Source organism: Cuculus canorus, chromosome 8 (assembly GCF_017976375.1).
Source record: "Cuculus canorus isolate bCucCan1 chromosome 8, bCucCan1.pri, whole genome shotgun sequence".
NCBI classification, from domain to species: domain Eukaryota; kingdom Metazoa; phylum Chordata; class Aves; order Cuculiformes; family Cuculidae; genus Cuculus; species Cuculus canorus.
The window spans coordinates 6,349,307-6,363,497 of NC_071408.1; the positions used below are offsets into that span (position 1 = coordinate 6,349,307).

At 43.0% G+C, this 14,191-nt stretch overlaps 2 protein-coding genes across 3 annotated transcripts; one reads left to right on the forward strand and one right to left on the reverse strand.

The window, feature by feature from the left end:
* Positions 1 to 1,206: 1,206 nt before the first annotated feature.
* LOC104058374 (14 kDa phosphohistidine phosphatase) lies at positions 1,207 to 6,978 on the forward strand. The gene is made up of 3 exons (XM_054073120.1): positions 1,207 to 1,369; positions 2,220 to 2,344; positions 4,757 to 6,978. Exons 1-3 carry the CDS (start codon positions 1,240 to 1,242, stop codon positions 4,847 to 4,849), a joined length of 348 nt encoding a protein of 115 aa, XP_053929095.1. The 5' UTR covers positions 1,207 to 1,239; the 3' UTR covers positions 4,850 to 6,978.
* Positions 6,979 to 7,134: 156 nt separating this feature from the next.
* Positions 7,135 to 13,321, reverse strand: METTL18 (methyltransferase like 18). Of its 2 annotated transcripts, none has more exons than XM_054072995.1 (2): positions 13,245 to 13,321; positions 7,135 to 10,532 (listed from the first exon to the last, which is right to left on the reverse strand). In XM_054072995.1, exon 2 carries the CDS (start codon positions 10,341 to 10,343, stop codon positions 9,297 to 9,299), a length of 1,047 nt encoding a protein of 348 aa, XP_053928970.1. In that variant the 5' UTR covers positions 10,344 to 10,532; positions 13,245 to 13,321; the 3' UTR covers positions 7,135 to 9,296. The 2 variants fall into 2 exon arrangements, with proteins under 2 accessions (XP_053928970.1, XP_053928971.1); XM_054072996.1 differs by lacking the exon at positions 13,245 to 13,321 and adding an exon at positions 12,696 to 13,013.
* Positions 13,322 to 14,191: the final 870 nt, after the last annotated feature.

Sequence of the window (14,191 nt, forward strand, 5' to 3'; positions counted from 1 at the left end):
CAGGTACTGGATGCTGCTCTAAGGTCTCCTCGGAGCCTTCTCTTCTCCAGGCTAAACAACTACAACTCTCTCAGCCTGTTCCCACAGGAGAGATGCTCCAGCTCTCTGATCATCTTTGTAGCCCTCCTCTGGACCTCTTCCAACAGTTCCATCTTCTTCTTATGTTGAGGATTCCAGAATTGGACACCATACTCCGGGTGAGGTCTCACGAGAGAGGAACAGAGCGGCAGAATCCCCTCCCTCGCCCTGCTGGCCACGCTTCTCTTGATGCAGCCCAGGACACGATTGGCCTTCTGGGCTGCAAGCGTGCATTGCATTCAGCATTCAGGCTGGGGGAGTTTGGCTTGTTCAGCTTGGAGAAGAGAAGGCTCTGAAGGGACTTATAGTGACCTTTCCCTACCTGAAAGGGGCTACAAAAAGGCTGGGGAGGGACTTTTTACAAAGGTATGCAATGACAGGACTAGACGGAACAGTTTTAAGTTGGAGAGGGGCAGATTTAGAGTGGACATAAGGAGGAAATTCTCCACAATGAGGGTGATGAGGCACTGAATCAGGTGTGGATACCCTATGAAATTGTAGAATCATAGAATGTTTGGGTTGGAAGGGACCTTAAAGCCCATCCAGGTCCACCCCCCCGCGATGGGCAGGGACACCTCCCACTGGATGAGGCTGCTCAAAGCCCCATCCAACCTTGGGATGGGCCTTGAACACCTCCAGGGATGGGGCAGCCACAACTTCTCTGGGCAACCTATGCCAGTGCCTCATCATCCTCATTGCGAAGAAGTGTTCCCTGCAGGTGTTCAAGCCCTAGATGGATGGGGCTTGGAGCAACCAGAGCACTGCAGGAGGTGTCCCTGCCCATCGCAGGGGGTGCAAATCATAGAATAGAATCATAATCATAGAATGCTATGGGTTGGAAGTGACCTTAAAGATCATCCAGTTCCACCCCTATGCGATGGGAAGGGACACCTCCCACTAGATTAGACGATCTTTAAGGTGTCTTCCAACCCAAACCATTCTCCGATCGCCGGCTCACGCCGAGCTTCTGATCAACGAGCCCCCAATCCTTCCTGAAGGGCAAGCCACAGGGCCAGGCGGCTGGAAATGGATGATCCTTAAGGCCCTTCCCACCCCACCCCACTCCACCCCGCGCCTCCCCATCTCGCCCCGGCTCCGGCTCCCCCTTTCCCCGCGGTGTGACGCGGTGGGAGGGCTGCCCTCAGCCCCGCCCGTACAGCCATGGACGCCGTGAGGGACGTGGAGATCGACCCCGAGGGCACTTTCAAGTACATCCTGGTGCGGCTGCAGCGCCCGGGGGACGGCGGCCACCATCACATCGTCCGGGGCACCAGGGCGGCCGAGTTCCACAGTGCGTGCCCGGCCGGTTCTCTGCCTCGGGAGGCCCTTCCCCCCGCCTTTCGCGGTCCCCACGCGGCTGTCTCCGGCAGCTGCCGCCTCCCGACGCGATAAACATCGCTTGGGAGATGGGATAACTAAGTAAACAACTGAAACGGAGAACTGTAGTTACAGCGTCTCTGTATTTGTAAAGAGAAACCTCCTTCTCTTGCAGGGGGAGGAGGGGAACTGGGGGAAAATGAGTAGAAAATAGCTGATATTCTTATATATGAGCTGTGGAGACTTTGATGCTCGTGCGCTGTTCATAATACAGGAACCCCTTCCCCCCCTTTATATGTGTTCCATGCTGCTATCTCCATCAGCTGCCACTTCCAAACGTGATAACCTCCCCTAGAACATGGATAACTCCGAACAACTGAAACAGAACTGTAATTACAGCCTCCTTACGTCTGTAAAGAGAAACCTCCCTCTTTTGCAGAGGGAGGAAGGGAACTGGAGGAAAACGAGTAGAAAATAGCTGATAAGAAGAGTTCTGGAGTCTTTAGTGCTGGTTCATGTTCTAATGGCTCTAACTGTTCTTCTTAATTCAGGAACCCCTTTATAGGTGTTCCATGCTACCATCTCCATCAGCTGCCACCTCCAAACCCGATAAATATCGCTTAGGAGATGGGATAACTAAGTAAACAACTGAAACCGAGAACTGTAATTACAGCCTTGCTATGTCTGAAAAGAGAAATCTCCCTCTTTGGCAGGGGAAGGAAGGGGACTGGAGGAGAATGAGTAGAAAATAGCTGATGAGAAGAGTTCTGGAGTCCTTGGTGCCTGTGCGTGTTCTTATGGCTTTAACTGTTGTTCTTGTGCAGATCACATCTTTGAGAAAGTAAATCCTGAGATGGAAAAGCTGGGATATGAGTGCAAGTGCCTTGGTGGAGGGAAAATTGATCACAATAGCAAAGAGAAGAAGATTAGGGTGTTTGGGCTCTCCACAGTAAGTGCATCTCTTGTATTCCTTCAAATCTTGTTGTCTCTGAAGTTCTGGGATTTTTTTGCTTTATAGTATGGTGGTTGTCAGCAGTTTGAATCACATTAACTGGAAAACTTGCGTGACTCACTTGGAAGATTAGATTAGAAAAACACTTTTTCAGGGCAAGAGACTAAAGCAAAAAATAATAGATAACAATGCTGAGTAATATCAGCATTAAGTTATGATAAAGACTAAAACCAGAAGTTAGCATCTCTTGGTTCAGAATCTTTTTGTCTTACTGCCAGAGCAGGAATAGCTTATTTGTACCTGCAGGGTTTCTGATCCAGCTCTATTGTGACTTCTGCTTACCAGTAAAATTGTTGGTTGGCTGTTGACCAGCTAAATTGTGAGTGTTGTTCTTCGTTTGTGTTGAGTAAGAAGAACCAGTTTTAAGTGTGGTGAATTTCTAGTAGGTGGAGATGTAGTTTCACATAAATACATTTTGTGGGAATAAAAGTAACTTCCAGGAGCTGATATGCAGTATGGATTTATGGAAGACAGAGCATTTTTGTTACCTGTCATGGTTCAATTTTTTTATGAAAGACTCAGTAAGTGGTAATGAATTCTTGAATTTGGGGAACATGCTGTGGTATGTTTGTGATGTTGCTCTGTGATGAAGCATAGCATTGCTTCTGAAGACAACAGTTCCATTAAGTTAAATGCATTTTTTCATGAGAAGTGGTGGCTACTACAAATCTGGTTATCTTAGATGAGTGGTGGAGGCTGGGCCTTGAATGTGTTAAGCTTATTTAAATGTTAGTGCTGCTTTTGTTTTGAAATGACTCTTGCTACCTAGAACGATAAGAAAAAAGAAACTCTCGGATTTTTATAGAATGGGAAGGCAGTCTATAATGCTTATTCTACTAAATGTTTGTGATTATAAGTCCTCATCATAACTGCTTTTTTAGATGAGGCTTGACCACTTGTATTATTAGTTCAGCTGCCAAGTTAGTGGCAGCAGACAACTCTTGCTCTTGTGATACAGTGTCTATGGAAAACACCTTGTTTCTCTGCTTTTGGTACCTTGACTCTTACAGATGAGCACCACATAAAAGCAGAGTTTTATTACCATGAAGGCTGCTGTCAGGAAGAGACCTAGAGGTTTGGAACACCTGAGTTAGCAGGCTAGAAGTTAGTGTATTAATTCATTTGTTTTAATACTTCTCTTTACTTGGAGATTTGTTGTCAAGACTCAAAAACAGCCCTATCTTAGTGTTTTATGAAAACCAGAGAAATACTCATCGACTTCTAGTGAAGTAGATGCTGTGCTTTTATTTGCAAAGCCAGATTGGGGTCTTCAAGGTGATTACCAAGGCGAGAGTGATCTGTAGGTCTGTTACTTTACCACTGACAGTATAAACCTGTGGTATTTCTGACATAACTATATTATCTTGTATTTTTTAAAAGCTTGCATTAATAATTTTAACCAGTGCACTTCAAACGCTGGTTTACTTAAGCTGTTCCTCTTAGGATAGAATTAGAGGTGGATAAGATTACATGTCTTGATAATGCAATCTTGAGTTCTTTTTTCAGTCTTTCAAGTTAAAGTTTCACATTAGATATTACTGGAAAAAGCAAGCCACCTGTAAATCACAAGTTTTCATCAGTAGACTGCACTGCCCTACAGTAAAGGCTTCTTGACAGGGAAAAACTTAGAGCTCTGAACTAAGAAATCAAGATAATTTAAGTCATGTAAGACTATAATGGAAAGGCACCTTCTACCACAACTCTCAAATTTCAGTGAAAGAGTAACACTGTGATCAGTCATTTAAATGAGGGTTAAAAAATCACATGGGTGATCTCACATTGCCCGAGTTTGGAATGGCAGTGGCTGAAGAACTCAGGTACTTAAAATTGTGCCATTACCCGCTAAGGCAAGATTGCAAATAAAACATGAAGACTGATTTCTTTAGTGGCTAGAATAGTATTCAGACGTTCACACATGTGGCTCCTTATTCCTTTTTCCTTCAGCTGAGACAAATCAGTTGGTTTTATGCTCGTGCATTCAAGTTGGTCAATGTAATATCTCTGGTTTAAAAGGACATTGAATAAATATGGTAGCTGAGAGGTTAGGAACATTTTTAAACAAGCTTCCTGCTGGAGAAATCATGATGTGAAAAATGCATCCTCTATTACTCAAGATTGCTTCACTTTATCTCGTTTGTTTTCTACGAATCGTGGGAGGGGGAATTGGAGAGGACAATATAAAAATAATAATTGATACTGCAAGAATAACTTTAAAAACCTGTATTTGATTTGAACCTGAACTACTTGAAGTATCAAATCATAACTGGATAATTTCTGTCAACAAGAACTCAATGGTTCTGTGGAGTTACTTTCTGAAGGTGTCTGATAAGCACTTGTTCTCTCTTGCAGGGCTATGGAAAAGCAGATCATGCAGTGACTGTAGAGATACTGAAAAAAGTGTACACAGATTATGAAATTACATGGTCAGATGACAAGAAATAAATCAGCTACCTATGAACACAATAAATTAAAAACTGGTAACTCTGAGCTGTACTTCGATAAATAAAAGTGAATGTGTATTCTGCGTATGTTACCATGAATCTGGAGTAACTGGACTCTGCAGTGATTTATCATACTGTTAGTAATCCCTGGATATATCTTATTTTTCAGATCATTCCTTTGTGCAGAATCTGCAGTTCTAAGCCTTTGCTTTTGACATGCTATCTAAATAAACACTCCCATATCATCCTACCTTCAGTTTGTTTTCGTCCAGTCCTGTCTCACTGATTTGTTGTAGGATAAATCAGGATTTTACCATCAGCTTGAACACCACGGGACCAAACCTGTTCCCTAGTCTTCATCAGTTATCTAAATCTTCGACTTACTCCATGGTTTTGAAAATTCAGTATTTGTGTTCCACACAAGTAGTGATGAAGATCTTTTCTGTTCCTGTAAGATCCTTCCCTATAGCAGAGTGATAGCGATGTTGAAGTCTGACAATACTTTCATTCTGATTCCCCTGTATGTACCACTTTTATTTTCTATGAGTATAATGATGCTTTTTTATTTTTTAATGGCAATAATTATCTTATAATTAATGACCTCCCAGCCAGGCACAGTACACCTAGGCAGTGTCTAACTTGTGGTACCTGCTTCCTCCTGTTGTGGCAGGGTGTTGCCCCTCATTTTTTGTGAAGTTACTGCTACAATTTTCACTTTCTTGTTTCCTGCCAGTCTTGTGTTGAATCCCATTGTGGATTTCAAGGCAGTACCTTTTGCTCTTAGGCTTAAATTGTTGACGTGCAGTCTTCAGAAGGTATTTGTATATAAATCCTGGTTCTTCCCTTTGCTGTGGTTCCTACTACACTTACCTACCAGTATCTGGTGACTTTTTCTTCTTCGGGGGCATGAGAATCTTAAATTACAAACAATATGAAATCTGAGAGGCTTTAGTCCTGTTCCCATCACAAAAAAAAAAAGTCCTTTGTTACTGCTTTGTTATACTAATTACCATCTTTTGCCACTCTTCTGTATCTTTGTTTTGATTGGTTGAGCAGAGAGGGATTTCTTGTTCTCATCCTCAGATCTTTTAGTCTATTCCTCATATCTCCATCCCAATAATCACCTCGGAGCAGGATCTCTTGAACCTGGTGCTGTAGTCTCGGTTGACATCTGCTTTCCCCTGGATGCAGCCTGGACTATCCCCCCGGTGTCCCTGTGCACTTTTGCACCTGCCATTTGTGCTTCTCTTTGCGCTCCTGTACAATAGATGTCTGACCGCATCACTTCACATGCTGTGATAACATGAATTGCAGATTTGATTTTTCCTAACAAGATTTTGATTTCAGAACATGATCAAATGCCTGTGTACCTAGTACCTAAGAATAGCATACGAGTCAATAACTTGCAAATTAGCACTTCCCACTTCAATTTTCCTCATGGGTTTTTTACTCTAAGCTTTAGTAAAATAACTGTAACGGATGCCATTTAATTGGTGCCAGTATACAAAACTGATTGTTTCAATAGCCTCATTTCCCCAAACTAAGAAATAGTCTTCAAAGGGAAGTCATCAGTTCAGGAGAGCGCCTGTTAAAACAAACAAGCTTTTTAATTTAGCTTCCTGACATGTTTTATGACCAATTTTAATGTTTCTCTCCACAATACTTACGGGAAAGACATAATTTAAACCGGATTTCATATTGTGATGCCTCTAGGGGCAGGGAGAGAAAAGGGGTGGTGATTTGGAATGAGCTAATAACTTGAGATACCAGCCAATCTCTACCATTGTTTCTTCATAGAAGAGATTGGGCTTGATATAAAGGTTTATTGTGTTATCAAAAAAAAAAATACTGTGAGAGTCCTCCCAATTCTGTTCTTTTCTAGTGTGGTGTCGTTTGGGAAAATGTTAATTTCCCTAGTTATTAAGTAATATGTACAAGTATTGCAAGTGAGTGAAGGCTTTTTATCCCAGATCAGGAAGAGAAGCAGGGAACTGGTTGCTACAGTGGCGACAATTGAGGGACAAGAAAAAGCCTTGATGCTGTAGATTAGGGAAGCCAGTGTTTGATGCTGAAACACCAAATGCCAGCCTACAAAACTAAGTGTTGAATTCTGCTTCCTCTCGCACATGTCTGCAGGATTTTAAGAACAGAGTAGAATTAATCTGGAATCATGGAAATGCCAATGCTAATTTTGCTGATTTCACCAGAGAAAAACATCGTTTTTATTTCTGAAATTGGAACTTAATCATACTGTGTGGGGTTTCCTGTTTTGCAGGTGTATAATCACTGTGAGACTGTGGCTTTAGCAGTCTTTAGTTGAAAGTCCTAAAAGAATCTGATTGTTTATTTGCATGAGAACAGCTATGGTTGAACAATTCAGGAATAAAATGAGGATGCTGAGCAAAGGAGTAGTTTATTAAACCCAAGACTGTGAGTTTGTTTGTGGAGTGTTTTCAAGAGGAAGCATTATGATAGGAGATTTAAGCACCACCTTTATTAATCAAAAAATACATGAGATTTTGTTCTTAACTATTCTCATAGTGGTCAACATTTCTTATTGTTTCAGGTACCATTCTCTGGATCAGCATTAGGCCTAGCAGGTGTAGAACAAGCTCTTCAGTCATTACGTACAAGCCCCCATTTGTCTTGTAACTAAGGTTTGAGAAAGGGCAAGTGGTAGCCACTTTGCTTCCAGCTTCCCAGTTCTGACAAAATAAGAACTGTTAACAGCACTTTATTGATCTGCCAAAGCTAAACCTTCTTTTTGTTCCACAATCTGTAGTCAGTAGTTGTCTGTCATCAGTAAGTTTTAGAGTTGATATGGAAAAATTCCAAAGCACAATCACAGCCATGGCACAACTGAATGTTTTTTTTTGCTCTCTCCTATAAAAAGAGCAACTTCAGTAGTCTCCAAAGCATCCCTTCAAAATAGTCCACTTACAATTGTTTTTGGAACAACAGTAGTTGTTAAGGCTCTTTTGTAAAGTACAGGAAATCCTCTGTCACTATCTTAATAGCAACATGGTCACAATAGGCATCTTACAGTTGACTTCCATAGTGTCCAGTGACAGGAACTTTACACAATAATTAGTGATTTAGATCACTGCTGTAATAAGTTACTTTCTGTCCTCTGAGACTGTTGTCCTTTCTCCCCTACACTAAGTATCCTTGCATTCAGTTTACTGCAGTATTTGGCTGTCTCTCAGTTTATATTCTGCAAGGGCGGCCGCATGATGATAAGTAGCTTTGATGTACACATTAGAAATTCTGCAACACCTTTTTGTCCAGTTTTGCTTGAGACAAAACATGCAGTGGACTACTTTTGTGTGAATTGTTGCTGACATCATGCGCTCAGGACCAGGTTTTGTAGTTCTTTGGGCTTGTTTTCATTTTCAGTAAGGTAATTTCTTCAGCAACACTACTATCTTTTGACACAGGAGAGACTTGTGCACAGGCAACTGCTGCCCTGCCAAACTGCTGAGAAGACAGAAGAGGTGTGTGTTGAGCAGTACCTCTGGCAAGTTTTGAAAATGGAATTTCTGGGAAAATCTTGGTAGGAAACATTACAGCAATCAAGTCAGTAATCTGCTGTAACAGCACAGTTTATCTCCCTTCCCAACTGTGACCTAAAGCTCAGTCCTGTCATCCTCCAGTTTCCTGGTCTGCATTTGTAGGTTTATTGGTTGGTTGGTAAGAAGCTTATCTTGTGTAGAGTCTTCTTTCAGCTTAGTTTTGAATACAAGAGAAATGTTGTATTAATTTCTAAAAGTAGTACGGCTTTTCCCAGTTCCTTTTGGAAATTTTCTGATAGTGATATGTCAAAATCTGAATATAAAAATGTACAGACCACACCGGTACTCTGGTATGCTTTCTCAAAGGACTGAATAAAATCCCCGTGTGCATTACACTTAGAAACATTACAGAACTTTGAGAGATTATTAGCAGAACAGAAGTGATAAATACAGTCACGGCCCCCTCTGGTGGCAAAGCAGCAGAGCACAGGTACGAAGCCGATTCTGAGATTGTGCCTGAGCTGAGAGCCTGACCCTTGGGAACTCCTCTGTGCATGATATTGGGATGCTAAATGCTCTCAAATGCTCTTGCTCAGGTTGTGCTCAGCAACCCCTCCTGTTGGGTACAGTTCTGGCACTGCCAGAGAAGGCAAGAGAGGAATCGGGAATGGCAACTTGCTTCATTTTTAAAATACATATAAGTGACAATTAATTGGCATAAGCAGATGATGGTTTAAGCACAGCTCCACTTTTCTATGCAAAAGCAGCAACAGAGGAGTTCTGCGCTTCTAGCCAGACATCACAATTTGTCAAACATTTCAACAACAAGCATCCTAATTTATCAAAGCAGAAAATTCAACACAGGAAAAAGCAAAGAGACACGAGTATTAAAATATTGTATCATTAAGATATTTTTGAAGAATCAGTGGTTAAATTTTAACTGGAATCTCTGAAGGCCATTTCCATAATGCATCGCTGCAGTCCTTGATCGATTGTTTTAACTATGCTGCTCCTAAACACGTTTTTCTCTTCAATGAATTTCTCAAAGAGGTAGACTCCACCACCAACACCAAAATAATGTGCTTTGCTTGCCAAATACACACGGCCGTTTTTATCTAAGAGCTCAGCCAGTGTGTTGTGCAGAGCACTGTAGTAGTCAGGATTGTAGACGGTCTCAGATGTGAGAATCATATCATACTTTGAAAAGGGTCTGTTGCTGCTTAGCAGGAGCTGACAGACTTCAGGCCACCCTCCAGAAAGAAATCGGCATTTGCCGAGCGCACTAGGTGAGTACTTTGCTTTCTTGGGCCTCTTGGAAGGAGGCTCACTAGTTTTCCTAGCATCTCCACTGCCCTTCCTGCTGCCTTCACCGACACAGTTAGCCACCACGTTGGGCAAGGTGATTTCATCAATCACGGTGCTGTTGTAGTCCTGAAAGTGGACTTGTTCAGCATCACCCTGTAAAGCAACTATTCCCAGCAGTCCCGCCCCACAGCCAAGATCCAATACAGTCTTGTCCATAAACTGTATTTTGGCCTCAGAAAAGTAGTCTATGAGGTCAAAGGTGCATTCCCAAATTTTCAGTCCTCCCTCATAAACTCCTGGGATGAGATCAGAGTGAGAAGAAATACTTTTAGACACGATCCCTTCTGCATCGGCACTGTCCACACACGTCATTTCCACAGCAGATGTATTTATGTAATAGAGACCTGATACTGTTTCCAAGACTTTATTTTCCAAGACTTTGTTGACATCTCCAGGTACCTGGTGCTCCTTGGCAGCTTTAAAGCTGATCTTTTTCTCTGATGGCATCTTATCTCCGTGCCTGTCGTGGCCCAGCCTTGGGCTGGAGCCTGCCACAGCCTTAGCAGTTTGCCTTCTCTTTTCTGTGGATCCCCATTCATGCTCAGGATTGCAGAACTGCAGGTCTGTCTGATCATCAGTGTCTGCTTCGTCAATTAAAAAGTTAAATCGAAAAGCCATTTTCAGGAATAAAAAAAGAAGTGGGCTTAATTTATTACAGTCAGAATCCAAGAGCGACACTGTACAAAGACTTTTTTTGTTTGTTTCTTTTCTTTTATAAAGGATGTTTTTATATGTTTGCCAGGATGAAGAACAGTGCTTAGCAGGTAGAACATCAGATCCTTTGCCAGTGAATCAGGCAGATTCCTTCTGAAAAGAGAGTAAACAGAATCATACAATCGTTTGGTTGGAAAAGGACCTTTTAGATGATCATGTCCAACTGTCCCTTTCTACTACTAAACCAGATCCTTGAGCACCCCATCCACCCGTCTTTTAAACATCTCCAGGGATGGTGACTCAACCACCTCCCTGGGCAGCCTCTGCCAGTGCCTGGGAACCTGGTTCTGTGAAGAAATTTTTCTCAATGTCTAATCTGAACCTCCCCTGGCACAACTTGAGGCCATTCCCTCTCATCCTATCGCCTGTCACTTGGGAGAACAGACCAACACCCACCTCACTACAACTGATACTGAAACCACCAGCAAATTAACTCTCTAAGACTCCTTTTGGAGTTTTAGAAAGCAAGCACCTTTCTCAGGCCTGGGCAACACGAGGGAGTGATCTCCATCAATCTTGTACAGTGAGACAAAAACTGGAGACAGAATGTATTTCCCACTTACATGTATATGTATAAATTTTCACAAAAAATCTTATACATATTCTATTACTTTCCAAGGACTAATTTTAACATTATTATGAACGCAACAAATCTCTTGCTAATTTGGAGCTTTGGAGCCAGCTCCCTGTCCAACCTCACATTTGAGATAGGGAGAGACGGCAAACAGAGGTGATTACGGAAGAAGACACATCTGTTTGGCATAGATCATACTGAACAAGAGATGTTATCATCTCCAAAGAATGAACAAGAACTGGAAAAACACTGTTTGAAAGAAAATAATAATCAGATAAAGAAAACATGCTGTCAGAGGGATATTCTATCTAACTCTCAATGAACAAAATTACTTAGATGAAACCTAACTCTACTTTAGCTTAAATCAAAAATATTCCACTTTTTGTAATAGTAACTACTTCTTGTATCAATATTATACTTCACACAAGACCTTATCATCTCCAAAGAACGAACAGCATCTGGAAAAACTGTTTGAAAGAAACCACGCTATCATAAAATCACAGACTGGTTTGAGTCGGAAAAGATCTTAAATATCATCCAATTCCAACACCCCAGCCATCGGCAGGGACACCTCCCACTGGATCAGTCTGCTGCTCAAAGCCCCATCCAACCTGGCCTTGAACACCTCCAGGGATGGGGCAGCCAAAGCTTCCCTGGGCAACCTGTGCCAGTGCCTCACCACCCTCATTGTAAAGAATTTCCTCCTTACGTCTAGTCTAAATCTTCCTCCTTCCAATTTACAGCCACTGCCCCTACACGCCTTTGTACAAAGTCCCTCCCTAGGTTTCTTGTAGGCCCTTCAGGTACTGGAAGCTGCTGTAAGATCTCCCGAAGAGCCTTCTCTTCTCCAGGCTGAGCAACCCCAACTCTCTCAGACTGTCCTTGTATGAGAGATGCTCCAGCTCTCTATCTTTGCAGCCTCTTCTGGACCCGCTCCAACAGCTCCATCTCCTTCTTATGTTGGGGATTCCAGAACTGGACACAATACCAAAGAAGGAATGTTGTATCTAACTTTCAAAATAAAAAAAATAAAAAAATCTAATTACTCAATACAATTAAAAAAAATACAATTACTTAGATGAAACTTAACTCTGCCTTTGCTTAAATAAAAAACACTCCACCTCTTGTAACAGTAAATACTTCTAGAGAAGGTTCTGAGGAGACCTTATAGCAACCTTCCAATACCTGAAGGGGGCTACAAGAAAGCTGAGGAGGGACTTTTTACAAAGGCATGTAGTGATAGGATGAGGGGGAATGGCTTTAAATTGGAAGGGGGAAGATTTATGTTAGACCTTACGAAGAATTTCTTCACTATGAGGGTGGTGAGGCACAGGTTGCCTAGGGAAGTCATGGCTGCCCCATCCCTGGAGGTGTTCAAGGCCAGGTTGGATGGGACCTTGGGCAGCCTGATCCAGCGGGAGGAGATGCCGTGAAAAAGGCTAAACTCAATATTAAATGCAAGTTTGATTATTAAGCAGGTATTGCTTTAATACATAACACGCCAGACACACAAGGAGTCATTTCACTTAATGTGTCCACTGAGGCTGTTTACAGGGCTTTTATACTGGTTCAAGATACATATTCATACAGATTCTCAGAAACACTGGTTACGTAATGAGAAAATATCGGTTAAGCATACATAGAACTTATTATCATACCTTGTCACCCACTCTCGAACTTACATCGCATTTCCTTTGTACCATCATAATCCTCTGATGCTCTTTATCTTATCTCCTTAGGAAGAATTTCTTCACCATGACAGTGGTGAGACACTGGCCCAGGTTGCCCAGGGAGGCTGTGGACGTCCCATCCCTGGAGGTGCTCAAAGCCAGGTTGCATGGGCCTTGGGCAGCCTGATCCAGTGGGAGGTGTTCCTGCCCATGGCAGGAGGGTTGGAACTGGATGGAGTTTGAGGTCCCTTCCAACTCTAACTGTTCTGTGATTCTGAGTCCTTCCTCACTGTGTCGTCTTGATGAGCTCAGGTCTGAACTTTGCTCCAGCCGGGAGACTGTCCTTGTTTTAACTAGGAAACAAGCTAAACTCGTGTTACAATCAGATTTTTTCTTACAGCAAGCTGGCCAAGATTTGATTATTCTTCTATTTGTTATTATTAATGATTTATTCCTTCTTTCACTGCCCACGGCAAGCAGTTGGAATTGAGTGATTTTTAAGGTCCCTTCCAACCCAAACCATTTTATGATTCTATTCCCCTGACCGCGCTACGCTCGTACCTTTGCCAGACGCGCTGACCACGTGGGAATCACTTCCGCTTCCGGGTCCTTTAAAGTGCACGTGGTGAAAAAAGGGGGCGGGGCGGCTGCGGCCGGAGCCGCCACGCCCCCTTTTTCGCCGAGTGCGCAGAGGCCGCACGAGTGGGGGCCACGCCTCCTCTGTGACCTAAACCAGAGGCCGCAGAGGCTTCTGGGATCGCGGCGGCAAGTTTTTCCCGCCGCTGCGTGAGGCGCTGACTGGCGCCATGTCCCAAACAGACCCCGAGCTGCTCCTGCAGGAGCTGGGAGGCTGGGACTGGGATGTTTGCCGCAGGGAGCTGCCTGCTGTCCTGCCACGACTCCTTATATCCTTCCCGCGGGGGGGGAGGCGGATCGGGGGCTGAGGAGCACCCCCGAAATGGGTTGTGGGGAGGTTAAGTCCCCTCGCAAATGGGTGTGGGGTGGTTTGCCTGTAGCATGGAAAAAGCGATTGAATCTGCGGGAAGGAAAGCGGTGCAGCTGGCAGAAGGGGAAAGGGAGGGCACTAGGTGATGCAAGAAGTCGTTGCTGTTACAAAAATTGGAATATCTTTCATTTAAGCTAAAGTAGAGTTCAGTTGCATCTAAATAATAGTATTTTTTGAAAGTTAGATAGAGTGTCCCTCTGTAGCGTGTTTTCTTTCATTGTTTTCCAGACACGGTTAATTTAAAACTTATCATAGAATCAGAAGAGTTTGAGTTTGAGTTGGAAGATCATCTAGCTCCAATCCCCCTGCCATGGAAGGGACATTATAACATCTCATGTTCAGTACGATCTGTGCTGAACAGATGTGTGTTCTGTAATCACCTCTGTCTGCAGCCTCTTCCCTATCTCAAATGCAACTGTCACACAGGGAACTGGCTCCAAAGCTCTGAATTAGCAAAAGATTTGACTGTTGTGTTCATAATAATATTAAAATTAATGCTTGG

Excerpts from the sequence above, each read along its gene's own strand:
- METTL18 (XM_054072995.1), bottom strand. The coding sequence starts at position 10,343 with ATGGCTTTTCGATTTAACTTTTTAATTGACGAAGCAGACACTGATGAT.
- LOC104058374 (XM_054073120.1), top strand. The coding sequence starts at position 1,240 with ATGGACGCCGTGAGGGACGTGGAGATCGACCCCGAGGGCACTTTCAAG. Across the intron at positions 1,370-2,219 it reads CAGGGCGGCCGAGTTCCACA|ATCACATCTTTGAGAAAGTA; the intron begins GTGCGTGCCCGG and ends GTTCTTGTGCAG. Across the intron at positions 2,345-4,756 it reads GGGTGTTTGGGCTCTCCACA|GGCTATGGAAAAGCAGATCA; the intron begins GTAAGTGCATCT and ends TCTCTCTTGCAG.